This window comes from Psammomys obesus, unplaced genomic scaffold (genome assembly GCF_907164565.1).
Source record: "Psammomys obesus unplaced genomic scaffold, mPsaObe1.curated_primary_1811, whole genome shotgun sequence".
Lineage (NCBI taxonomy): Eukaryota > Metazoa > Chordata > Mammalia > Rodentia > Muridae > Psammomys > Psammomys obesus.
In genome coordinates, this window is record NW_026585685.1 from 38515 (window position 1) to 65759 (window position 27245).

At 41.1% G+C, this 27245-nt stretch overlaps 1 protein-coding gene and 1 pseudogene across 2 annotated transcripts in view; one reads left to right on the plus strand and one right to left on the minus strand.

The window, feature by feature from the left end:
• The window catches only part of Hao2 (hydroxyacid oxidase 2), a 24117-nt gene extending 3548 nt beyond the window's left edge, over positions 1–20569 (minus strand). For both annotated transcript variants that reach the window (XM_055629107.1, XM_055629101.1), the window contains exons 1-7: positions 20450–20569; positions 13018–13156; positions 11899–12050; positions 7106–7389; positions 5432–5641; positions 1157–1315; positions 783–852 (exon numbers count right to left, since the gene is read on the minus strand). In XM_055629107.1, coding sequence (XP_055485082.1) covers positions 783–852; positions 1157–1315; positions 5432–5641; positions 7106–7389; positions 11899–12050; positions 13018–13148 — 1006 coding nt within the window. In that variant the 5' untranslated portion in view covers positions 13149–13156; positions 20450–20569. The remainder of the gene's footprint in view (positions 1–782; positions 853–1156; positions 1316–5431; positions 5642–7105; positions 7390–11898; positions 12051–13017; positions 13157–20449) is intronic.
• Positions 17768–27245, plus strand: part of LOC129691876 (glyceraldehyde-3-phosphate dehydrogenase-like) — a 22259-nt pseudogene continuing 12781 nt past the window's right edge.

A 27245-nucleotide genomic window follows, 5' to 3' on the forward strand; every position in this document is an offset into this window, starting at 1 on the left:
TCAAAATGTAACACTACACACAAACACAAACACACACACACACACAATCTCAATTTAATCATCAAAAAAGCCAATTGCATGCACTAGCTGTCTTTGGCCTTTACCTTATTTCTGGTGAAGTAGGTGTGCTTAGGCAGTATGTGTTAGTCTATGAGGAAAAGGAGACTCAGAAATACTGTAGCAATGGCATGAGTACTCCACATACCAAATGCCTTCTAGAGGAAGGTTCTGTCACAGGCAAGATCCTTCATTATCAGAAGAAGTAATTAGGATATAATGTGAAGGCTAGAGTTGAGCTTCACATGGGGATTGAAAAAGAAAGCAATGAAAGCAGAGTTAGCTCTATGGCATGGGGAGCTGTGAGCAAGGACAGTGAGAAGCCCTGGTAATGAAAAGGCTGAAGGAATTTAGTCCGAGGCTGTGTAGAATTTAATTGGATGTAACCCCCTTCACCTCTATGCACAAAACATGAGCAAAATATTTCACAAAAGTGTAGCCAGTGACAGATTCTTTTACTAGGAAATGGTTGAATTTCAAACCAGGGGCAGGAATCTTAGGTGATCTACAGATTGAACTACCTTAACACTGACAATGACCTTGAGAAGAGTCCAGGGTTTCTGCTGTCAGAGAGCACTCCCTGATCTCTTTGTAGGACATTTCTACTCTTTTCTGTCTTTAAGACAACTACCTAGCCAAGGGTGGGTTAACCAGCATGGTGGACCATCTACCTCTGTCTTAGACCTCCTATCTGAAGCTCCTCACCAGATAAACAGAATACATACCTGAAAGGGCCATAGAGGTGTGTAACTCTGCTTTTAAAATATTTAAAACTTCCTTCACACCGTGTTCACCCTGAAAAGTAGAAGAGAAGAGACAGAGCTTTGAATGAACATTTGGACCATTTTGTGGGTGCAAACTGTGTGTACAGTCAGGACAGTGGCAGAGAGAGATAGAATCTATGAAATCAGAATTATGTAGAGAGTAAAAGAAAGTAAAGGTGGTGGCTGTTGAAGTCTGTAGAACACTTCAGAGGCCTGAAGTTGAGGTGACCTCCAACAATTTTGCAGGAACTCAAGGAAATATCTTTCCCTGAAGATGGGAAGCAGAAAACCATGGCAATAATGCTGAGCTCTTTATCTCATGCTAGCAATCTTACCTTGTAGGTAAGGCCCCAAAGGATTGGTCTCCCAAGGAAAATGCACCTCGCCCCAAGGGCCAGGGCCTTCAACACATCACTGCCGGTTCGCACCCCACCATCCATGTACACTTCAATTTTCCCTTTGACAGCAGCCACCACTTCTGTCAGAGCATCAATCTGAGAAAGAAATGCACACATGGCTTCAGCTTGTTTCTCGTGGGCATGAATTTCCTCTCAAAGCAGAGAGGGATCGGGAAATCCAAGCAAAGGCCAAGCCCTTCACAATCTTTTCTCCAACTGTGCTTGCAGCTATAGGGAACCAGCACCTTCCTCCAGAGGCCTGAAGAGTCCTAGGGACCAAAATTAAAGCTCACTGACCCCCCCCCCCCGCAGCGCAGATATCCCTGCTCCCTGCCTTTTTGGCCACATTCCACTTCACCTCCAGTCTAGCTTCTGGATTTTTAATTTTTTCTACAGGTTGGAAGATATGCTTGGTATTCACTTTAGCACAGAGGAATCTGTTGTCTTTCATTTTCTTTCAACCATCTCTGTTTCCAAGATGTCCTACTTAGAGGTGGCCTCCATGTCTTGGGTTCTGTATCTTTTTTTTTTTTTTTTTAGCAGAATGAATGTTACCATTCATGACCTGAGTGTCTAAACATCAGCCTGTTTTTGAAAAGTGAATGGGGAATTCCCTGGCCTGCACCATTTCCTGTATTCCACCCCTATCTGCAGCCCTTGAGACCAGCAGGGATCAAGAATCAGCAGGTCAGAACCCACTAACCCCCATCTACTGGCCTGCCACAGCCAGCCAGCAACAGTGGCCAGATCTGCCCAGGGCCTTCTGCAATTCACTTCCTTAAACCCCAGTTCCTAGGCCTTCCCCATTTCCAGGACTCACCCAAATCTGCTGTCAGGAGTCTAGCACTGATCAGGGAGCAGAAGGAAAACCAGAGGACTCTGACAGCTCTACCTACAACCCCAGAGATCTATTAACATTAGAGACCACCAGGCCTGCTCTTTTGACCATCGACTCTATTATCTGCTTTTGGATCACTTCCTCCAGGAGGCTCTGCCTTTCCTGGCCTCCAGGGATGAGGATATGCTCAGTCCTAATGTGACTTGATGTACTGAGGAATGTTGATATGGGGAGAGGAGAAATCCCCTTTTCTGGCAGAAAGGAAAGAGGGGAAGGGAGAAAGTGGAGAAAAGGTGAACTAAGAGGAGAGAAGGAAGAGAACACTTTGGGTTATAAATTAAATAAACTGAAATAAAAACATCATAAAAAACTGAATGGGCATGGTGATTCATAAAACTGAATCACCATGAATGGTCAACTCATTTGAGATACAAAAGCAATAATATGGCAACAACATAATAGAAGACAAATCTGAGCCTTTGAAAGATAAAGAAAAGACAGGGTTGCTTTGTCCTGGTTTCTCTTAGTTCCAGACAAGGAGGCCATGGCTCCTCAGGTGTGTTATCTGCCCCCATCCTCTACCTAACATCCATAAATTCCTGGATCCTCCCAGTCTACAAGGAGGAGGACAGCAGACCTTTGGGGTCTGGAATGAGGGTCCTTGCTGAAGAGATGGTTCTGAGATGCCTTTGGTTATTATCTGTGCTTCTCCAAAGGAAACAGGAGGAGAGGAATTGAAACAGAGTCCCCAGACCCTGGCACTGTGGAAGGAATCCATCAAAATGCTGCCCTAGACTAAAGTATATTAATAAAAGAATAACAGGGAGTAAATAACTTAGTTTTTTTATGTGTGTATGGAGAAAGCACTCAATGTATTTTGGACTTAAATATAATACCTGGAGAAAACTCATGTCCCAGTATTATTTTTATTATGATATTCTGAAAAAGGAAATAAATATATTTTTAAAAACTCCATTAGTCAAATTCAGCAGTGCAGGTGACAATAATTTAGAAATAGAATGGAGATGCTAAGATCAGTGGTGCCTATAACCCCAGCACTCAGGACACAGAGGCAAAGAGAATCAGGAGTTCAGGGCCAGCTGGGTTACAGAGAGACTCTCTGAATCATCAAAAAACAGGGCTTGTGTGATGTTTCAGCACATGAAGGCACTAGCTGCATTCTCCTGTACACATATGCACAGATGAGTGAGCTGGGATGCACAGACACCCCCTCACATCCAATAAATAAATAAAAGGTTAAAAAATGCAAAACCTAAATTACAGAGTAAATAGATGAAGTTCCAGGAGAATTATTTCAGCCTAGGATGCAGAATGGTCCATTTTTTAATTGGTCAGAGCAGGACATTCAGTAAAGTTCTCTGAAAATGCTTTGGTTCCAGGAGGAAGCACACAGAAGGAAACTCACAGAACAAGCTCACTCATCTTTTTTTTTAAAGATTATCTTTTGCAACTGCAATTGTGAGGGGCCTTGGTCAGGCTTAAGGATGAGCCAGAGCTGTTGATAAGATTAAAATCAAAAGCTCAGGCCTGGTCCTTAACCTCCTTTCCTTGTTGGTGCCTTACTCTTGTTTGAGTCACTGCTCAGAGGGAAGAGTATTATCTCTCAAGGCACTCTTTACTGAGGTTGTGACTTTCTTAGTTGTATTTAAACTTTTTTAAACATTGAAAAGTAAATATATGAGAATAAATGGAAACAGCAGATACAAACGCTATTTTTAACAAGAAATCCCTAGCAGCCCAGTCAGTGTGCCTGATTTCTACGGCTGACTCTGGAAGTGAAGAGTTCAGACCCACGTTCCCTTCATTTTCCTTGTCTTCTTCTCCTGCCTTAGGAAGTAGGAGACATGACTATACCTTTCAATCCAGCTTTCTCTAAGGAACACAAAAGATTGAGCCTTCTCTGCTTACAGACCTGTCATACCATTTACCTGCTCTCACCAGCAAGGACCTAGTGGAGAATGAGTGATGAGCACCTGAAATCACTCAATTCCAGAAGCCTCAGAGCATACAAGAGAGCATCTTTGGAATTCTGCTTCTCGGAGCCTACCTTTGAGAGAATTAATCAAGACCACACTAAAGAGTTTGGTTTGGAAGATGTTCACTGATGCATTGTTTAAAAATTAAACATATATCACTTAAAAATTAAAAATATAAATTAATAAATAAATAAAAATTAAGTCAGATATAGTAGTATGGGCATATAATTCTCACATATAGAGAATAGAGAAGATTGAGGATCCAAAGCCAGTATAGGCTATGTGGTGTGACCTTGTCACACTGACACATCAGCCAAAAAGAAACAAAGTAGTAGGGAAATACTGGAAAGAATGCAGATGTTCAACAATAAGGGGCTGATTATACAAATTGCCCATTCATGACACATCATTAAAAAGGAGAGAGACTTGTATCGAAATATGAGAATGTGCTTAATTCATTGGATAACTGCAAAGAAGGAAATTATGAAACATGTAAATATGTATCTATTTTAAAACAAAAATATTTATTTGTAAAATATTTATTTGTATTAATAAGTACCAAGAAATGAACACTAATGTTTGTGATGAAATTAGGGATGTTTTAAGAATAAGGGTTTTTTTTTGTTGTTGTTGTTCATGGTATATTTATATGATGCCAAAGAGCTGAGGAGGGAAACCTTCACTTTGGTTTGCTAAAATGAGCCAACCATTGCTAGAACAACCTTGGGGAAACGAGAGCATAAATAATTCTATGACAACAAGCTAATAACTGATTTCCACTTAAAGTCTCTTTCTCCCTTTCCTTTCTTCATTTTCTTTCTCTCAAGTGCCATGGAGAACAGACACACATTTGAGAGCTAGAGCAGGCTGTGACAGATTTTAGGAAGAGTCATCAGTGTAGCGTCCATGAGTGCATCCCTAAGCTTATGTGCCTCCGTGAGGTGCCGCTGCTTCCTGCATGGTGTCAGAGAGGAAAACTTGAGGTTTCTAAAGCCCATGAAGACACACCCGCTTCAATCTGGTCCCTGATGGCAGAAGATAGAGTCTTCACCGCCTTTCAAATATCTCCCTTGGTCTACCTCTTTACCTACTGCGAACTTGTACACAGAGTTGATGTCCTTAAACGCCAGTGTCTCTAACTCTAAAATACAGATGTGTGTGGTACAGCAGTGCCACAGACGTGACACATGTTACACGCACAATTTCCAGCAATGATCAGATGGACCTTAGGCTATTGCTAGTGAGTAACCATCCTTAAGGTCCATAGGCAGTACCCGGGATGTGGGAGAGGGCAGTGTGTACCAGAGTTAGTAGAGGGCTTCGGTGTAGACATGCATAGGGCATTCAGGCACAGCCCACTGAAGTCCTCCTACTTACTGAAGCAGGAACCCCGTCGAGCTGCCTCCCACCATGGTTGGAAACATAGATGCCTTGGACATTGTGCTTCACTGCTAACTCTGCATCTTCTTTCGTCAAAATCCCTTTGAGGATAATGGGCAACTGAGTCATAGTCTGAAACATGGAAAGATCATCCCAGCAGAAAGATGGACTCGGCAAAGACGTGGGGGCAGTAATTGTGGAGTTTCTCTGTAGGGAATTAGAAGGTGACTCTTAGTCCCAAATTCTCACATCACTTGATTCACACAAAAGATGAAACACATTTGGAGCTCTGTCAATTATAAGCTATAAAAACCAAGCAACACCACCCAATGCTGGTTCTATCAACTTCCTTTTGCAAGAGTTGTATGAAGGCTTCTATTTCATGTCTTGTTCATTGACCATTAATCAAGGTCTTTCCTTTATAATTATTCTAAGATCTGGAGACACAAGGACAGATAAGACAGTATATGTACTTCAACAGGGTACAGTGTTCAGTATGAGAAATGAATAAGGAAAATAGTCATAGGTCAGTCTGCCATTTTATGGTTGAGCTATCCATGGGCTAATAAAACCAAAGCAATAAGAAGCTTAAACCAGGCATTGTTCACCATCTAGCCTGGCTCACAGTATGCAGCATATTCCCTTAAATTTCAATGTGTCCTTGTTTCAGGGACACACAGAGCAATCATAGTGACCCATGAGCTGAAAAGGCCATTACAACCTTAGCCATGATACTCACTTTCAAGGGCACTCCATCTTTTTCTATCATTAGAATTCAATGAAAATGTGTCCATTGTAGTTTCTTAATTGAAAGTTTTCCAAAAGATGTGCTGCATTACCTCGATGTTTCTGGATGAGTTTTACATTTTTAAGGCAGCAGAGGGGGGCCTCAGCTGGTTGAACTAGCTAACTATACAATTGTGCTATACAATTGATGCTCACACGAGCATCCTCTCCTAAGAGTCAGTTTATCTGTGCATTCTTTGTAAAACTCTCATTTTCTGAATCCAGTGTTAACTAGAATATTTTGTTTACTCTCCAGTTCCTGCAAAACTCCTCCCTAAGGCTCTCCTGTATCCCAACAGCAGCCCTGGCTTGAACATCTCTGATGTTACGCTGTGAAGCTCCAGAGGAAAGAACACTTAGCTTTAAGTTCTGCCTGCCAGGAGGCAAGGGAAGCAAAAAACAGTTCAGTCTCCTTAACTGCTACACCTCCAGTGCCTGACATGACAGAGCAGGTACGGGAAAATATTTGTGGAAATGAGGGCAGGAGGGAGGAATAAAGTGAGTGAGTGAGGAATAGATGAGAGAAAGAAGACAGGAGGGAGGAAGGAAGTGAGTGAAGGATATATAGATGAATGTAGGAAAGAAGGAAGAAGATTCAAAGTTTGTGAGAGAGAGAGAGAGAGAGAGGGAAGGATAAAAGAGAGAAAGAAGGCAGGAGAGAGGAAAGAAGTAAAGGAGGGATGGCTTGATGATGGAAGGAAGGAAGGAAGGAGGAGGAACTAAGTGAGGAAGGGAGAAAGGGAAGAACAGAAGTATAGATAAAAGAAGGGAGGGGGATAGACAAAAGGGGAACGAAGGAAGGAGGAATGATATGAGGGTAATGGTCTCTCCTTATACTAAATACTTATCATAATTGATACCCATTGAGTCTGACATCTTTCTCACCTCTTCAGGTGATCGGAGGTCCTTCAGCATTATGTTTTCCTCCAAATTCAGTTGGTTTCGCATGTTTTGTCTCCTATTGCCAATTACAGGTGCATCTACAGTTATCACCAAAGCTTTGAAACCCAAGGCTTCTACCCTCTGAACTAGCCGTTTGTTGAGCTCCCAATCTGGTTGCACATAGAGTTGGAACCACCGTAAGCCTCCTGGGGCAGCAGCAACAATGTCCTCCAGGGCACAGCTGGTGTAAGTGCTGGTGATGTAGCAGATGTTGACCTCCTGAGCAGCTGCAAAGCAAAGGATGTGACTGACTTTAGAGCAGAGTTGTTCAGAATTTGCCTCAGGCCATGATGCCCAATGAGTGCAGAGAAAGCCTGAGTTCATTCTACTTCCCCATGAGAGATGGTTTGCGTTTTCTTTTGCGCAAGCAGCTATGGAAATGCTTTCCATAATGAAGATTTTAGAGCAAGGGATGTGATTTAATCCCCAGGGCTACCATTGGGTGCCTTATGCCCTTCAGGCAGGAAAGGAAACCTATGAATTCCTTTGTGGAACACAGGGGATTAAGAGATACGATGAGCTTTTCAGTGGGAGAAACACATGTGAAAATGAGAAGGCTGAATCCCACCCCTCATTTTCTGTGTGGCCTGAGGCTTAATTCCTTTATTTGCCAATTGGGAAGGTACTGATATATGCCATGGCTACTGAATTATTATTTCTCATTTTCCACTTTCATCTCTTCAGTGTGTCTCCCAGGAGGTGAATCTCACTATGAAGCTCCTTTTTCCATGAGCACAGAATTTGGGCTGATCAAAATGTAATGCCAGTGCCTCATGTCAGCAGGAGACCACTTCCCTCACTGCACTAGAAGCCAACACATCCATATTCATGGACATTTGGTGAGTCGGTTATTTTCACTTAGGACATGTTTCCACCAGCCATACCTGTTTTTGTCCCTCTAACTCTAGAATAGTCAGACTCATTGCCTCATATATGATGGTGTCAAAGGGAAAAAAATGTCAGAAGATATCTAGGAAATTCACACACACACACACACACACACACACACACACACACACACACACACCATGTTTGGCCTGGAATTAAGATAATGGACTACCAATAATATTTTCAGTCTTATCTGTTTTCATTCTTTACTGTTCTTATCCATGATCATATTTGTGGAAGTCAGAAGGACAGACTTCCACAGGGTTTACTAGGAAAAAGACATAACCACCAAAGAACTTTTCTTTACACAAGATGAGAAGGGTAATGAAAGAGAATTGGAATACGTAGAAAAAGGCAGCTACCAAGCCCTGTGTGAGGATTTGAAAAAAAAAATCATTTCTTGATATTAGCACTCTGTCAGATATAGGGTTGGTAAATATCCTTTCCCAGTCTACAGGCTGTCATTTTGTTCTGATGACAGTGTCCTTTGCTTTACAGAAGCTTTTCAGTTTCATGAGGTGACATTCATTAATTGTTGATCTTAGAGCCTGTGCTGTTGGTATTCTGTTCAGGAAGTTGTCTCCTGTGCCAATTATTTCAAAGCTTTTACCCACTTTTTCTTCTAATAGATTTAGTGTGTCTGGTTTTATGTTGAGGTCTTTGATCCACTTGGACTTCAGTTTTGTGCAGGGTGATAAGTACGGATCTGTTTGCATTTATTTACATGTAGACATCCAGTTGGACCAGCACCATTTGTTGAAGATGCTATCTTTTTTCCATTGTATAGTTTTGACATCTTTGTCATCAATCAGGTGTCTGTAAGAGTATGGTTTTACAGAGGGCCTCTGAAAGGCTCTACCCTGCAGGGTATCAAGGCAGCTGCTGAGACTTATAGCCAAACTTTTGGCAGAGTGCAGGGAATCTTATGAAAGAAGGGGGTAAGACCTGGAGAGGACAAGAGCTCCACAAGGAGAGCAACAGAACCAAAAAATTTGGGCACAGGGGTCTTTTCTGAGACTGATACTCCAACCAAGGACCATTCATGAAGACAACCTAGAACGTCTGCACAGATGTAACCCATGGCAATTCAATTTCCAAGTGGGTTCCATAGTAATGGGAACAGGGACTGTTTCTGACATGATCTGATTGGCCTGCTCTTTGGGCACCTCCCTCTGAGGGGGAGCAGCCTCACCAGGCCACAGAGGAAGACAATGCAGCCACTCCTAATGAGACCTGATAGACTAGGATCAGAAGGAGGAAGAGGAAGACCTCCCTATCAGTGGACTTGGGGAGGAGCATGGGTGGAGAAAGGGGAGGGAAGGTGGGATTGGGAGAGAGGAGGGAGAGAGCTACAGGTGGGAAACAAAGTGAATAAACTATAATTAATAAAAATTAAAAACTAAATTAAAAAAGAGTATGGTTTTATTTCTGGGTCTTCTTTTCGATTCCATTGATCCACCAGTCTGTTTCTACGCCAGTACCAGGCAGTTTTTTTTATTACTGTTGCTCTATAGTACAGCCTGAGATCAGGAATGGAGATACCTCCAGAAGATCTTTTATTGTAAAGGATTGTTTTAGCTATTCTGGGTTATTTGTTATTCAATTTGAAGTTGAGATTTTTTCTTTCAATACCTGTAAAGAATTGTATTGGTAAGTTGATAGGAATTGCATTGAATCTGTAGATTGCTTTTGGTAAGATGGCCAAACCATGAGCATGGAAGGTCATTTCATCTTCGTCTATTTCTTTATGTCATTTGTAGCTATTGTGAAGGGTGTTGTTCCCTTAATTTCTTTTTCAGCCCATTTGTCCCTTGTATACAGGAGGGCTACTGATTTTTTTTAAGTTAATATTATATCCAGCCACTATGCTGAAGGTATTTATCAGCTATAGGAGTTTCATGGTAGAAATTTTGGGGTCACTCATGTATTCTATCATTTCATCAACAAATAGTGATACTTTGACTTCTCTTTCTGATTTGAATTTCCTTGATCTCCTTTAATTGTCTTATTGCTCTAGCACCAGAATATATAAAGAACCCAAGAAGTTAAACAACAACAATTCAAGTAATACAATTAAAAATGGGGTATAGAGCTCAACAGAGAATTCTCAATAGAGGAATATTGAATGGCACTTAAAAAATGCTCAACATCTTTAGTCACCAGGGAAATGAAAATCAAAATAACCCTGAGATTTCACCTTACACCCACCAGAACGGCTAAGATCAACAATTCAAGTGACAACACATGCTGGAACAGGTATGGAGAAAGGTAAACCCTCCTCCATTGCCGATGAGAATGGAAACGTGTGCAACCACTTTGGAAATCAATCTGGCATTATCTCAGACAATTAGGAATAGTGCCACTTCAGGATCCAGCTATCCCACTCCTGGGCATATATCCAAAATATGCTCAAGTACACAACAAGGACATTTTCTCAACCATGTTTGTAGCAGCTTTATTAATAATAACTAGAATCTGGAAACAACCCAGATGTACCTCAGTTGAGGATTGGATACAGAAATTGTGGTACATTTACACAATGGAATACTATGCAGCAATTAAAAACAAGGAAATCATGAAATTTGCAGGTAAATGGTGGGAACTAGAAAAGATCATTCTGAGTGAGGTACCCAAGAAGCAGAAATACACACAGGGTATATAATCACTTATAAGTGTATATTAGACATATAACATAGGATAATCATACTAAAATCTGTATACCTAAAGAAGTTAAGCAAGAAGGAAGATCCTGGGTAAGAGGCTCAATCTCATTCAGAAAGGTGAATGGGATAGATATCAGAAGAGGGAGAAAACAGGAAATATGACAGGAGCCTACCACAGAGTAGTACCTACCACAGAGGACCTCTGAAAGACTCTACCTAGCAGAGTATATAAGGAGATGCTGGGACTCATAGCCAAACTTTGGACAGAGTTCCAGGAATCTTATGAAAGAAGGGGGAGATGAAAGACCTGGAGGGGATGAGAGCTCCATCAGGAGAACAACAGAACCAAAAAATTTGGGCACAAGGATTTTTTATGAGACTGATACTCCAACTAAGGACCATTCATGGAGATAACCTAGAACCCCTGCACAAATGTAGCACATAGTAGCTCAGTGTAAAAATGTGCTTTCTAGTAAGAAGAACAAGGGTTGTCTCTGACATGAACTCAGAGGCTGGCTCTTTGATCACCTCTCCCTGGGGTGGGAGAGGAGGCAGCCTTACCAGGCCACAGAGGAGGACATTACAGACAGTCCTGATGAGACATGATAGGCTAGGGTCAGATGGAAGGGGAAGGGGCATGGGAGGAGAAAAGGGAGGTAGGGTGGGATTGGTAAGGATTAGGGAGGGGGGCTATAGCTAGGACACAAGTTGTAATAACTAAAATAATTAATGAATTAAATTTTAAAAGATCATGTTTTCTCACCCTAAGTGTGGACTCAGAATTTTGCCCCATCTCTGGCCAAGAAAGCTTGATAGAGCCCCCTTCTCAGTGTCATGCTTAACACTTCCCCTCTAAGTTCTCCCTGTCCACATACTATGATTCAGTGGGGACAGCACCCCATTTCAAGGCATGAATTCAGATTTTAGTGTGTTCTTATTTGTCACTAGTTCCTCTTTTACTGTGATCATTATTTTTATAGACAACATTTTTACAGTCTACATGTGATATGTTACACAAACAATGGCTTAAGTAATCCCTTGGTTATCATTCTTTGCTCCAACAGGACAAATGCCCCTAAAACTTTTCTGTAAGAAGTCTTGATGACCCCTACCACATATCTGGGTGAGGCCTCTTGCTCACTTCTGGCCTTCTGGATGGGAACCTTCAGGTGGAATGATTCATACCTCTGGCTGTGCTCCTTTCTCCATCTGGCCAGGCCACGGAGTGAAAAGCTGAGGGTGAGATGCAAATGGGGGCACTGATCTCCTGCCCTTGGATTGTAGTCCTGGCATCCACAGTTGACACATCCCTCAGGTATCGGGGACGGAGGCGGATTCTGCGTTAGACAATAAGATGGATTATTTCCCAGCAAGGTGATGCTTTCTGGAGCTAGGGCCCTAATTCACAAAGCAGGCCTAAGCAGACTTAGATCCCAGAAACCTTGAGAGGATGAGTTAGATGTTGCTGAATTAGCAACATAGGCTCAGGAGGAGGCTGATCTCCAGGAAACAGTTTTAACTATTAAGCCAGCCCTTTCTGAACTGCTCATGAGCCAAAGTCCAACCTCGGCTCTTTTCTAGTCCTATTTGTCTTGACATTTAGTGCTTAGATGCTTAATTTAGTTTTGATCAGCAATGACTAGACAGGAGAAAAAAATTTCAGACATCCCAGAAAGAAAAACCAGGCAATCAAAAGAGTTCAGACCCTAGAAAACAATCTTGCCTTGCTTCCCAAGAGAACTAATTCATTTGACTTATACGTTGCTCTGGAGAAGGTAGTGTAATTCACAAATAAGATAGAAAACATTCTTTTACCCAGATGGAAACTTACACATACATGTTGTTGGCTGGCATATGCTCCAACCCTCATTTTTTCAAGTCCAGTTTTCACCTGAATCAATCTTCCATTATCCCTAAACATCCTTTGACTGCATTTTCTCCAAACATGAGACCTTTCTCCCACTTCACAATCTTCTCCTCCAACGCAGAGGTTTTAGGAGCTCAGGAGATGTAGATCTATAAGCGAGTTTCTACACTGTGTACCCAGTTAATCTTGTTCCATCTTTACAGGGAACAAAGTTGCTGGGATGCAGATACTTGACAACTCCCTTGTCCTAGATCTGAGATAGATTCTCTCTACAAAACCTCCCCAGCTCCCTTTCCTGCATCCTACCTACAATGAAACAACACGGAAGCCTGCCATTTTTCTATATATACTGTGCTCACTACAGGCAGACACCGGAATTATTACCATCTCAAGAGCAATGCATATTAGAGAAACTGTAGAAAGGATAATGAGCAGACCTTTTAAATGCTGTGATGTTGTCATTGCGGGTGATGCCCTCATCAGCTTCTCCTTCAATAAAGTCCCAGGATAACTTAGACAACTGCTGGCGTGCATATGCCTTAAAGTCTTCCAAACACACCAAAGACATTTCCGGATCTTCAAAAAACAAAAACAACCCAGTGAGAGCACATTGGACATGAAGGGAACAATAAAAGGTAATGGGGTGGGGTGGGGTGGGGTGGGGTGGGATAGGGTGGCATGGGGTGGGCAGAGGGTAAAGCTGTTTACATACAATGTCGATATTTTGGTGTTTTTTGTTTTGTTTTTAACTCAATGTGCTTACTGCTGACTCCCAAACCAGAAGACTTCCATCTCTCACAGCCACCCCCAACACCTGATTATTTGGTCTTCTAAATGTGTACCCAGGCTATTTCCTATGTTCTACACTCATTGTTTTAGATCTTAAAGTCTGTCCCACATCTTAAGTGATTACAACCCTCCCCCAGTGTCTCTGGGTGTCTCTCTGTGCTTATATACCTCATTTGCCCCTTTTCAGAAAGTACTTAATAACTGACCACTTATTCGCTTGTTTCAGTGGTGTTACTTTCCCTTAGCATTCATACCACTGTGTAGAAAATCAGGTCTGATCTGATATTAGCAGGAATTCCCAGGATCTCCAAGATGTCTGAATTGCTCAAGGCTGTGGATAACATGGTGGAAGCAATTGGGTATTTTTGATTTCTTCTTGGCTGGCTGATTGGACATTTTGTCAAAATGTCTCCACCTTCTATCTCTTTGTCATTTTTGTGGAGCACATGTCTTTCTCCATTTATTTCCATCAGTGTTCTGAGCCCTGTATCCAGTGCATGGTACTTCTGACACAAACACCCAGAAGTATCCAAAGAGGGTATATTTAGGTTCTACCAGGAATTTCTCTAATAAGAGCAAAGACAGTGAGATCAATAGCTGCAAAGATGCTGTAGACGCTTGGGTTGGTCACAGCACTCAGGGCTCTTACATGAGAAGATTCTGGCAGAAAAGAATAGTAAATGCAACCTTTGAATTCCTTACCAATTCTGATGCAGGAGACAACAGAGTAAAATCTACCCAGAACATAAAGGTAGACACAAAAGGATATTTTAAGTTATTGGCTTAGGGAAAGGTACAGATCTCAGAAATGCACTCTTCAATCAGGAATGGCAAAGGACTAAAACTTCAGATGAAAATGTGCCATCAGGGAAATGCAAATCAAAACAACCCTTAGATTTCACCTTACACCCATCAGAATGGCTAAGATCAAAACCTAAAGAGACAACACATGCCTGAGAGGTTGTGGAGAAAGGGGAACCCTCCTCCATTGCTGGTGGGAATGTGAATTTGTACAACCACTCTGGAAATCAATCTGGCACTTTCTCAGACAACTAGGAATAGCGCTTCCTCAAGATCCAGCTAAACTACTCCTAGGCATATATCCAAAAGAGGCTCAAGTATACAATAAGGACATTTGCTCAACCATGTTTGTAGCAGCCTTATTTGTAATAGCCAGAAGCTGGAAACAGCCCAGATGCCCCTCAGTGGAGGAATGGATGCACCAACTGTGGTAGATCTACACAATGGAATACTACTCAGCAATAAAAAACAAGGAAATCATGAAATTTGCAGGTAAATGGTGGGAACTGGAAAATATCATCCTGAGTGAGCTATCCCAGAAGCAGAAAGATGCACATGGTATATACTCACTCATATAGACATATAATATAGGACAAGCCTACTAAAATCTGTACACCTAAAGAAACTAATCAAGAGGGAGGACTCTTGCTAAAATGCTCAATTCCTATCCAGAAAGGCAAAGAGGATGGACATCAGAAGAAAGAGAAAAGCGGGAACAAGTCAGGAGCCTGAAACGGAAGACCTCTGAAAGGCTCTGCTCTGCAGACTATCAATGCAGATGCTAAGACTTATGGGCAACCTTTGGGCAGAGTGCAGGGAATCTTAGGAAAGAAGTGGGAAACAGTAAGATCTGGAGAGGACAGGAACCCCACAAGGAGAGCAAGAGAACCAAAAATTCTGAGCACAGGGGTCTTTTCTGAGACTGCTATTCCAACCAAGAACTATGCATTGGTTGGAATAGATGCACAGATGTAGCCCATGGCAGTTCAGTATCCAAGTGGATTCCATTGTAATAGGAACAGGGACTGTCTCTGACATGAACTGATTGGCCTGCTCTTTAATTACCTCCCCCCTGAGGGGGAAACAGCATTACCAGGCCACAGAAGAAGACACTGAAGCCACTCCTGATGAGATCTAATTGACTAGGATAAGAAGGAAGGAAAAGAAGACCTCCCCTATCAGTGGACTTGGGAAGGGGCATGTATGCAGAGGGGGGAGGAAGGGAGGAATTGGGACTGGAGGAGGGAAGGAACCACAGGGGGATACAAAGTGAATAAAGTGAGGAGGGAGGGCCTTATGGGGGGGATACAAAGTGAATAAAGTATAATTAATAAAATAAAATAAAATTTAAAAAAAGCAAATGTGGGATGCTGAATACCTTGGCTGGACTAGAGATGGGGCAGAACTTGTCTGAGGGCAGCTGGAGCCAGGGGAAGTTCTGGGGAAGTCCAACAGAGAGTTGCACACAATTCCTACCTAAGGGACTAAACAAGTTATGTGAAAACTAAAACAAAAACAAAACAAAAACCAAAGAATGAGAACAAAACCCCAGAGTCCCTGGGATGTGGGAGTGTTAGATCATGATTATGAAGATGCTTTTGACTTTATCTATAAAGCTTTGCACAGGAAACCTTGAATGAATGGGCAGGAAGCTCCCAAGGTGCTGAGCTAATTTGACCAATTCAACAACCATATTTGATTTAACCCACCCCTACCTATGATTAATACCAATGATTTAATAAAACCTAGGCCAATGAATTACTCATATGATGTGCAACTATCTGCAATTGATCATTCATAATTCTGTGAGCACAAAAAAGCTGTTCTGAGCATGTGTCTCTTGAAACACATGCTTTCAAGGTTATGTCTTGGATTATGGATAAACGATTACATAGCAGTAGGTATTGTCAGACATAGGTCTGATAATAGTCACATACTATATCTGATCCTTTTAAAAATTTTTTTATAAACACTATGATTTATGCTAAACATCTGCTTTCTTTCCAGGACTTAGGACAGAGAGTGATCATATGACCAGCTCCCAACATGAGCCTGTAGGCACACAGTCTCTAACATGTCTCATCTTGAAAATTCTGGAGGATTCAATGCATCTTTTTGAAGTTTTTACCCAGACTTTTCCTGGTTCTAGCTTTTCTTTGCATCTTTGAACTATAGCCTCAATTATGCGCTGAGGTCTGTGAATTCTCCTAGTGAATCCACTGATTCCACAACCCTCTACACCCTGTAATTCCGGCTTTAGGATAGTGCAACACTGAATTACTGTGTAGATTTCTTCAGTTTTGCGTTCCTCTGTGTGCCATGTCTCTGCTTTTCTGAGAGGTCAAAGTCCAGCAGATTTTAATTATTTCCATCCCACACATTAAATGTTCCTGGCAATGTTCTTGTGAATACATCTAGCATAGAGACTGCAGAGCTGGAATCTAATGCAAGAAAAGCAGCTCAGAATTACCTGTCCATAGTACTCTGATTAATCTTCTTCTTTTGCTTTCAGAGAAAAGGAAGCTCAGAAACTTCTGGACAGTAAAGGAGTGCAGACAGTCACATGGATGCTATATCTCCTATTGGCCTCCAACCATAGATACTACCTCCAGTTTAACAGTAAAGAGCAAAGTTGTCATAGTAGCATTTTCAAACATAAATTTTATGTAATATTTATGTATAATACTTCAAAAATGTATATAATTCTGATCAGTAATTTGAATTACATGTTAAATTACATTTAAGAAAAGATTTGAATCTTAAAGATACAATAAACCAACTTTCTTTTTATGATAGAAGTAAAGGTCAGTGGAGTACTGAGGTCATTATTCTTATTAAAGGAACAGTGTAAGACTGACAGTTGAAAAGAGCCATACTTTGCTACTCAAAGCTTTCCCCAAATTTGAGAAGGAACTGAGTGCAATGTTTTTGTGTATTACAATCTGCTTCACACCAAAGTTGAATGAAGACAGAAACGGAAGAGAGGATTCTAGCCAACTAACAATTTCTCGTGTGCCTATTTCCTGTCTCATTCATGTGCGTTGCTTCTGTTCTGTTTGACTCTGATTGTCCTGGTAATTAGGGTGTGCATAAGGAAAGATTTTGCACACAGAACACATGTGTGATGTTGTTGCAGGAACTTTGTGTCCCTGAGCTTCTTCAAGCTCATTCTTTTAGGGTTAAAAAACAGAGAGGAACAATTCAGAAACTAGTGACAAGATGAAAGACCAAAAGCAAGGCTGTTTCCAGCATCTGGTGCTGCAGTCTGATGCTTAAACTTAACCCAAGAGGGAAACTGGAACTGGCTGCCTTGTTGAGGAAGACTTTGTTTTGTTCTGGGTGATGATCTGGGCTGAGCCACGTATCCTAGATAACACATTGTTTTCCTGTGAAGATTTTGTGGGCTGCATGGTGCTGTTGCTTAAGAAACTCTGGGGTTTCAGAATTTGCATTTGCTTGGAGGACCCTGGGGTCCTCTGTGGAGAAAAAGGTTAGAATTACAGGTCCTCCTGGGAGACTCTAAGGGAAAACAGCCTCACTGAAGTCTTCTTTGGTAGTTCAAAATCCTTGGCCTGCTCTCTTGGTATTTAGGCCAAGATGTGGAATGTCAAAGATAAGATCAAGGACCACATTGTAAGGCCAAGTCTGGAAGATTATAGGATCCAAGGTTGGCAAAAAGTGATTTGGTCATCATGAATAATGAGACTGTTCCAGCCTCAAGGACAGATGTTGTAAAAGACAGGAGAGGCTCCACAGACTTTGTCTACAGAGAGTTATTTTCAAGAACCAGGACAAATTCATGGCTTCATTATCTAGGAAGAGTAAGACAGGAAGAGGCTGTGCATGTTTTCAAGGGTCCCTTACATCCCTTAGGCAAACAGTGCTTAGAAAGATTGGGGGGGTTATTTACGAAATGGGATGGTTTTATTATGCTCGATGAGAAAAACAATGGTTTCATAATAATAGCAAAAATTTACTGTAAGCGTCTGTCCAATTTACCATGATTGCGAATATACAGGGTGAATAGCTTATGCCCACTACTGTTTTAACTCTCATTGTCATCCCCAAATGAAAATATTATTATCCTCCACTTCACAAATGAAAGAATTATTAAATTCTTCATACAAATTCACACAACTAGCACCCTGCTCTGACTTCAGTTGCCTGGTGTTAATCACTATGAAAATAAGAAAATATCTGCTGCCAAAAATGATTCATAGAATGAAGGACATGGCAAGGACCATAGATGCTTGAAATGTCATGGTCATGTGCAGCATTTCGCTTCTTCTGGCAACCTCACAGCTCCATCAGAAAGTATAAGCAAGCAAGCTAGTAAGTTGTCAACCAACCAACCAAACAAGTGACCCTCATCTAGTTGCTCATAAAAATAACCTTGGCATTTAAATCTATCTCAACACCTTGCAAAGCATTTTCTCACACGTCACAGCATTTGATACTTACAAAATAGAGCACATGTAAGAATTTAATTATGGATTTTAAAATCTGATTTGCTCCTGATGCCCTAGAAGCCACATGGAGCAGCGTGTGGAGCAAACATAGCATCTGGCCTGCAGCACATGGTGAATCCATCAAGTCACACAGAATCAAGCCACTGGGAAAGGTGTCCTGAGTGACCCCCTGAGATCACTGTCTTGCCTCTATTTGCTCAAGAATGGCTGCACAGTCAGACAAAAGTTACAAAAATTTTCCTCTCTTTATCCATAGGCTGGGGAGTGAGAAATAGCCAATGTTCCAGCACCTTAAATGGATTGCCAACGTGTTATTGTTCCACTCCTGACTTTATCCAGCAGATTGTAGTCAATCCGCAACAATGAAACGACCTTCAGACTAGGAATGAATGAGAAGTGAGTTTTGTTCTTAGATCTGATGTTCATCTCCAGGGTGTCCCTTTATGGAAACAGCAATATTCCGCTAGCACAGCTGTATTGCTTACGATCCCCTAGACTATTCATAGTTCCCGGGGGTAAGATAGATGTGATTAAATGGCTAATCTGGCTAGTGGACTGGGTTTTGCCATAATGCACTAGTGTACCGGGAAGATTTAGGACACTTCTTTTCTGCTGCTGGATCTGCCCAGATGTCCCATCTTCCAAAGCCACAGCTACGGGATAAAGGCAGCTTGGGTTTTCAAATCTTCGTTTGGACAGGGGCAGCTTTGCATGCCAGATGATTTCAAATGAACAAATGTGTATTAGAACATACACATGTTCATGTTAACACGCTGATATTCCAGGGTGTGTTTTTACAACAGCAACTAGCTTTAACTAGAAATCGAGGCGCTGCCCCAAATACAGGAGATTCAGTGAAAAATTAGTGTTTCAGTCTTAGCTCTCAACACACACTCAGAGTTGAAGGTGGGATTCAGTATTTCATTCTCAGTTTACTGGTATAATTTAGAGATTAACAAGAGTGTCTTTCTAGAGAGGAGCTATTGGAAATAGGAAAAATAATTCCATTGCATGTCAAAGGTTGACTCAGATGATGGCCAGTATCATTTGTACAAGTTCCAGCTGTTACTAAATTAAAAATATGGACATCACTATCTGGCTCGAGGTTCTTGCAAGAACTAAAGGATTCTGTAAAATACAGAATGATAGAGTGGTTTCCCAGTAAAGGCTTTGGAAGACTTGCATTCTGGGAGTCTGTAGAAGAACAAGAAATGCCCTTTTCCTTTTTTTTCTGTTTCCTGGTTCATCTATTTCATTTATGTATTGGCTATCTGTATGCCAAAACCATCCTGATCTGGTTCCTCTTCTTCTCAGTCCTTCCCAGATTCATTTGGGAACTGATCACAATACTAAGAAGCCCTTTACTCAAGGAAATTCATACCTGCTTCCAAAGTAGCAAGTGTCTCCAAATAAATAAAAGCTTTTTAAAAAACAATAAAATATGGGAGGAAGGAAGGGATTGAATGGGAGGAGGGAGGGAACCACAGGAGGGATCCAAAGTGAATAATGTGTAATTAATATAGAATTAAAAAACAATAAGATATTAACTGGATTGCCTGAAAGAAGTAGGAGGCCTGTCACAACATCCTTTTTGTGCCAATGTTGCATGTAATAAGCACATTCATGGGCCGGGATCTTTTGGGTTTCCCTAGGGACACATTCACATTCTACCATTTCTAGATTTAAATTCACTGAACTGAACACTTTCTCTCTGTAAGCCCTTTGATAATACAGCTTCCTAGGGTAGTACCTGAATGATGGCCCCGACCCCCTCTTTGCCAAGCTCTCACTATGCCTCCCCCAAACTCACCAGCTATTGAATCGTTTCCTCAAGTTTCCAGGCAGTAGAAGACACCTCAAGACAAACCTGACTCTGAGGTCTTTGGTGGCATGGAGAGGCCGCCATGCAGTGCCTGCTATAGTGCCTCACTGCCCAGCTCAGGGGTAAAGTATATTCAAGGTAAATATTAACCTTTTGATGAAACAGTTATGAGAGAAGTAATAGCTAACTAGTCCAGACCAAAGTTACCTTTGACGTGAACTTGAATGGTGTTGTAATATCCGTTTCCAAAACTAGCTTTTTTTTTAATTTTTAAATTTTACTTTTTATATTAATTACAGTTTATTTTCTTTGTATCCCTGCTGTAGCCCCAACCCTCATTCCCTCCCAATCTTACCCTCCCTCCCTTTTCTCCTCCTAAGCCCCTCTCAAAGTCCACTGATAGCAGAGGTCCTCCTCCCCTTCCATCTGACCCTAGCTTATTAGGTATCATCAGGACTGGCTGCAGTGTCCTCCTCTGTGTCCTGGCAAGGCTGTTCCCCCTTCAGGGGGAGGTGGTCAAAGAGCTAATCACAGAGTTCATGTCAGAGACAGTCCCTGTTCTTATTACTAGGGTACCCACTTGGATGCTGAGCTGCCATGTGCTACATCTGAGCAGGGGTTCTAAGTTATCTCCATGCATCGTCCTTGGTTGGAGTATCAGTCTCAAAAAGACCCCTATGCTCTGATATTTTGGTACTGTTGCTGTCTTTGTGGAGCTCCTGTGCACATCTTTTTGCTTCTGGTATACCTCACTCAGAATGATCTTTTCTAGATTCCACCATTTGCCTGCAAATTTCATGATTTCCTTGTTTTTAATTGCTTAGTAGTATTCCATTGTGCAAATATACCGTAATTACTGTATCCATTCCTCTGTTGAGGGACATCTGGGTTGTTTCCTTGTTCTGGCTATTATGAATAAAGCTACTACAAACATGGTTGAAGAAATGTCCTTATTGTGTACTTGAGAATATTTTGGATATATGCCTAGGAGTGATATAGCTGGATCTTGAGGAAGCACTATTCCTAATTGTCTGAGAAAGCACCAAATTGATTTTCAAAGTGGTTGTACAAGTTTACATTTCCACCAACAATGGAGGAGGGTTCCTCTTTCTCCACATCCTCTCCAGCATGTATTGTCACTTGAGTTTTTTATCTTAGCCATTCTGATGGGTGTCAGGTAAAATCTCAAGGTCATTTTGATTTGCATTTCCCTGGTGACTAAGGACACTGAACATTACTTTAAATGTTTCTCTCATATTCCTCTACAGAGAATTTTCTGTTCAGCTCTGTGCCATTTTTTAATTGGATTGCTTGATTTGTTGCTGTTTAACTTCTTTAGTTCTTTATATATTCTGAATATCAGCCCTATCTCAGATATAGGGTTGGTGAAGATACTTTCCCAGTCTGTAGGCTATCGTTTTGTTCTGAAGACAGTGTCTTTTGCTTTACAGAAGCTTTTCAGTTTCATGAGGTCCCATTTATTGATTGTTGATCTTAGAGCCTGTGCTGTTGGTATTCTCTTCAGGAAGTTGTTACCTGTTCCAATGAGTTCTAGGCTTTTCCCACCTTTTTCTTCTAATTGATTTAGTGTGTCTGGTTTAATATTGAGGTCTTTGATCCACTTGGACTTTAGTTTTGTGCATGGTGATAAATATGGTTCTATTTACATTTTTCTACATGTAGACATGCAGTTGGACCAGCACCATTTGTTGAAGATGTTTCCTTTTTTCCATTGTATGGTTTTGGCTTCTTTGTCAAAAATCAGGCATCCATAACTATGTGGGTTTATTTCTTGGTCTTCTATTTGATTCCATTGATCCACCATTCAAATTTCTTCTTGAAGGCACTTAGTGCTATGAATTTTCCTCTTAGCACTGCTTTCAAATTGTGTCCCATAAGTTTAGGTATGTTGTGCCTTCATTTCCATTGAATTATACAAAGACTTTTATTTCTTTCTTTATTTATTCCCTGACCCATTTGTCATTGAGTAGAGAGTTTTTCAGTTTCCATGTTTGTGTAGGCTTTTTGCTCTTTCTGTTGTTGTTGAGGTCCAGCTTTAGTCCATGGTGGTCATATAGAATACAAGGGATTATTTTAATCTACTTCTATCTGTTGAGGCTTGCTTTGTGACCAACTATATGGTCTATTTTGGAAAAGGTTCCATGAGGTGCTGAAAAGAAGGTATACTCTTTTGAATTTGAGTGAAAAGTTTTGTAGACATGTATTAGGTCCATTTGATTTATTACCTCTGTAAATGCCTTTATTTACCTATTTGGCTTCTGTCTAGATGATCTGTCACTTGGTGAGAGTGGAGTGTTGAAGTCTCCCAATATTAATGTGTGGGGAGCTATATGTTATTTAAGCTTTAATAATGTTTCATTTACAAATTTAATTGCTCTTTGTATTTGGGGCATAGATATTCATAATTGTGATGTCCTCTTGGTGGATTTTTTTCCTTTGATGAGAATGTAGTGCCTTTCCTCATCTTTTTTTGGTTAATTTTGGTTGAAAGTCTATTTTACTAGATATTAGGATAGGTACCCCAGCTTGTTTTCTGAGTCCATTTGCTTGTAAAACATTTTTCCAGCCCTTTACACTGAGGTAGTGTTTATCTTTGTTGCAGAGGTGTGTTTCTTGGATGCAACAGAGTGTTGGATCTTGTTTCTGCAACCATTCTGTTAGTCTGTGTCTTTTTATTGGACAGTTGATTCCATCGATGTTGGTAGATAATAGAAATTAACATCAACGAATGTTAATTTCTTTTGTTGTGGGTTCGGGGGTGTTACTGTTTCATTTCTTGTATTCTTTTGATTTTTTGCTATGTAGTTATCTATATCCTATGTTTTATTGGGTATAGTTGGTTTGGTTGGATTGTTTTCCTTCTAGTATCTTCTGTAGGGCTAGGTTGCTATGTAGATATTGTTTAAGTTTGGCTTTGTCATGGAATATTTTGTTTTCTCCATCTATGTTGATTGAAAGCTTTGCTGGGTAGAGTAGTCTATATTGGCATCTGTGGTCCCTTAAAGTCTGCATGACATCTGCCCAGGCCCTTCTGGTTTTCATAGTTTCTGTTGAGAAATATGGTGTGATTATGATAGGTCTACCTTTATATGTTACTTGGCCTTCTCCCTTGCTGCTTTTAATATTTTTTTTTTTGTTCTGTAGGTTTAGTGTTTTGACTATGATGTGATGTGAGGAGTTTCTTTTCCAGTCTAGTCTATTTGGTGTTCTAGAGGCCTCTTGTATGTTTATGGACATCTCTTTCTTTAAGTTGGAAAATTCTTTTTTTTCTTTTTTTTTTTTGTATTTTATTTATTTCTTATCAGTTACATTTTATTAACTCTGTACCCCAGCCGTGTCCCGATCCCTCATTCCCTCCCAGTCCCTCCCTCCCTCCCTCATCTCCACCGTGCCCCTTGCCAAGTCCACTGATAGGGGGGACCTCCTCCCCATTCATCTGATCCTGTTTTATCAGGTATCTTCAGGACTGGCTGCAAAGCTCTCCTCTGTGGCCTAACAGGACTGCTCCTCCCTTGGGGGGTGGGGAGGCCAAAGAGCCAGCCATTGAGTTCCTGTTAGAAATAGTCCTTGTTCCCCTCACTATGGGAAACCAATTGGTTACTGAGCTACCACAGGCTACATCTGAGCAGAGGTTCTAGGTTACATTCATACATGGTCCTTGGTTGCATGTCAGTCTCAGAAAAGACCCTGTGCCCAGATATCTTTGGTCCTTGTGGAGCTCCTATCCTTTCCTCATCAGTCTAACTCCCCTTCTTTCTTATGATTCCCTGTACTCTGCCAAAGGTTTGGTCATGAGTCTTTGCTTTGAAAACACTGCTAGTTAGAGCCTTTCCAATGCGCTCAGTAGACTCCTGTCAATGTTCAATGCGTATCCCATCTGTCTTTCAAAACGAGGATTGATAATCTTACCCCATGTCCTCTCTCTTGATTATCTTTTTTAGGTGTATAGATTTCATTATGTTTATTATATCTTATAGGTCTATATAAGTGAGTATATACCGTGTTTGTCTTTCTCTTTCTGGGATATTTCACTCAAGATGATCTTTTCTAGATCCCACCATTTGCCTGCAAATTTCATGATTTCCTCCTTTTTGATTGCTGAGTAGTATTCCATTGTGTAAAAATACCACAATTTCTGTACCCATTCCTCCGTTGATGGACATCTGGGTTGTTTCCAGGTTCTGGCTATTACAAATAAAGCTGCTATAAACATGGTTGAGCAAATATCCCTTTTGTGTACTTGAGCAAACTTTGGGTATATACCTAGCAGTGGTATAGCTGGGTCTTGAGGAAGCACTATTCCTAATTGTCTTAGAAAGCGACAGATAGATTTCCAGAGTGGTTGTACCAGTTTACATTCCCACCAGCAGTGCAGGAGGGTTCCCCTTTCTCCACAACCTCTCCAGCATGTGTTGTCCCTTGAGTTTTTCATTTTGGCCATTCTGATGGGTGTAAGGTGATATCTCAGGGTCGTTTTGATTTGCATTTCCTTGATGGCTAATGAGGATGAGGATTTCTTTAAGTGTTTCTCTGCCATTCGATATTCCTCTGTCGAGAATTCTCTGTTTAGCTCTGTTTCCCATTTTTTAATTGGATTACTTGGTTTGCTGCTTTTCAGCTTCTTTAGTTCTTTGTATATACTCGATATTAGAAGATGGAAAGATCTCCCATGCTCATGGATTGGTAGGATTAACATTGTGAAAATGGCCGTCCTGCCAAAAGCAATCTACAGATTCAATGCAATCCCCATCAAAATACCAACTCAATTCTTTACAGACCTTGAAAAAAAGATTCTCAGCTTCATATGGAGAAACAAAAAACCCAGAATCTCCAAAACAATCCTGTACAACAACAGATCATCTGGAGGTATCTCCATCCCCAATCTCAAGTTGTACTACAAAGCAATAGTAATAAAAACTGCATGGTATTGGCATAAAAACAGAAAGGAGGATCAATGGAACCACATAGAAGATCCAGAAATAAACCCACACACCTATGAATACTCGATTTTTGACAAAGAAGCCAAAACCATTCAAAGGGAAAAAGACAGCATCTTCAACAAATGGTGCTGGTCCAACTGGATGTCCACATGCAGAAAAATGAAAATAGATCTCTATTTATCACCCTGCACAAAACTAAAGTCCAAGTGGATCAAAGACCTCAACATAAAACCAGATACTCTAAATCTGTTAGAAGAAAAAGTGGGGAATACCCTAGAACTCATTGGCACAGGAGACAACTTCCTGAGCAGAACACCAACAGCACAGGCTCTAAGAGCAACAATCAATAAATGGGACCTCATGAAACTGAACAGCTTCTGTAAAGCAAAGGACACTGTTATCAAAACAAAACGCCTGCCTACAGATTGGGAAAGAATCTTCACTAACCCTTTATCTGACAGAGGAAAATTCTTTTTCTAGATTTTCTTGAAAATATTTTCTGGACCTTGGAGTCTGGTATCGTCTCTTTCATCTACTCCTATTTTCTTAGGTTTTGTCTTTTCATGGCATCCTTGATTTCTTGGATGTTTTGTGTTTGGAACTTTCCCAATTTTACTTTTTATTTGATAGAAGTATCAATTCCTGCAAGTGTATCTTCAGCATCTGAGATTCTCTCTTCCATCTCTTGTATTCTATTGGAGATGCTTACCTTTGTGGTTCCTGATTTTTTTCTCTAAGTTCTCCAGATCCAGGGTTTTCTCTCTTTGTGTTTTCTTTATTGATTCTAATTTTGTTTTCATGTCTTGCACCATTTCCTTCATCTGTTTGAATATGGAGTCCTACCTTTCTATGATGGCTTCTATTTTTATGTTTGTTTCCTCTCTATATGGCACTAATTGTGCCTCTACTTGTTTGGCTGTATTTGCCTGTATTTCTTTGAGAGCTTTGTTCATTTCCTCCTTATTTGCCTCTATTTGTGTAGCTATTTTTTTGAGAGCTTTGTTCGTTTCCTCTTTATATGCCTCTAATAACTGGATAAGCATAGTTTTAAAGTCATTTTCTTGTGTCCAATGAATTGAAATGTCCGTTGATTTTGGGGGTTGCTGGTGATGCCATGATGTCCTGAATTTTGTTGGGTGTGTTCTTATGCTGGCCTCTGCTTATCTGTAACCTGCACTGTTTTCTCCTGGAGTCTGTACTTCAGACTGGGTCCACCTTTTTCTGGTGACTGGAGTATTTTTCAGGAAGATGAGAGAGATCCACTGGTTTGAGAGTGTGCATTGGTATTTCAACTGTACCAAAGGTAGGAATGCGCTGCTGGTGCTATTCGCAGGTGCTGTTAGCAGGTACAATGCCCAGGAACAGATTCCCTGACTACCTCAGTTTCCTACAGGCCACTGGTATGCAGATATGTCTGAGCTCTAGAAATTGTTCACCTAGAATTCACTGGTAGACCCACAGAGCAGGGGCTTCAATGTTGAGAACACTGTCCCAAGAATCCCTACGTTGCCCACAATAGGGTTGTGGGTGGTAGGGATCTGATATCTGCTGCTTGCAGAGAAGGGCTCTGGATCTGGGGCTCTGCACTTGAAGGAGCACTCACCCTATAGCAGGTCCAATCGGAAAGCATAGGGGTTCCCCTTTTTTCTACTCTCTGATTTGATCCTGCTCCAGCAAATACGGGTGTAGGCTAACAGTCAGATCATTGGTGCTGTAGCCACAGAACTTGGTACCCATCAGCACTGTGTGCTGTGATAGGAGCTGCTGGCACTGTGCTCTGTGGCAGACTCTGCTGGCTACCTCTGTAGCGTCCACCTCCTCCA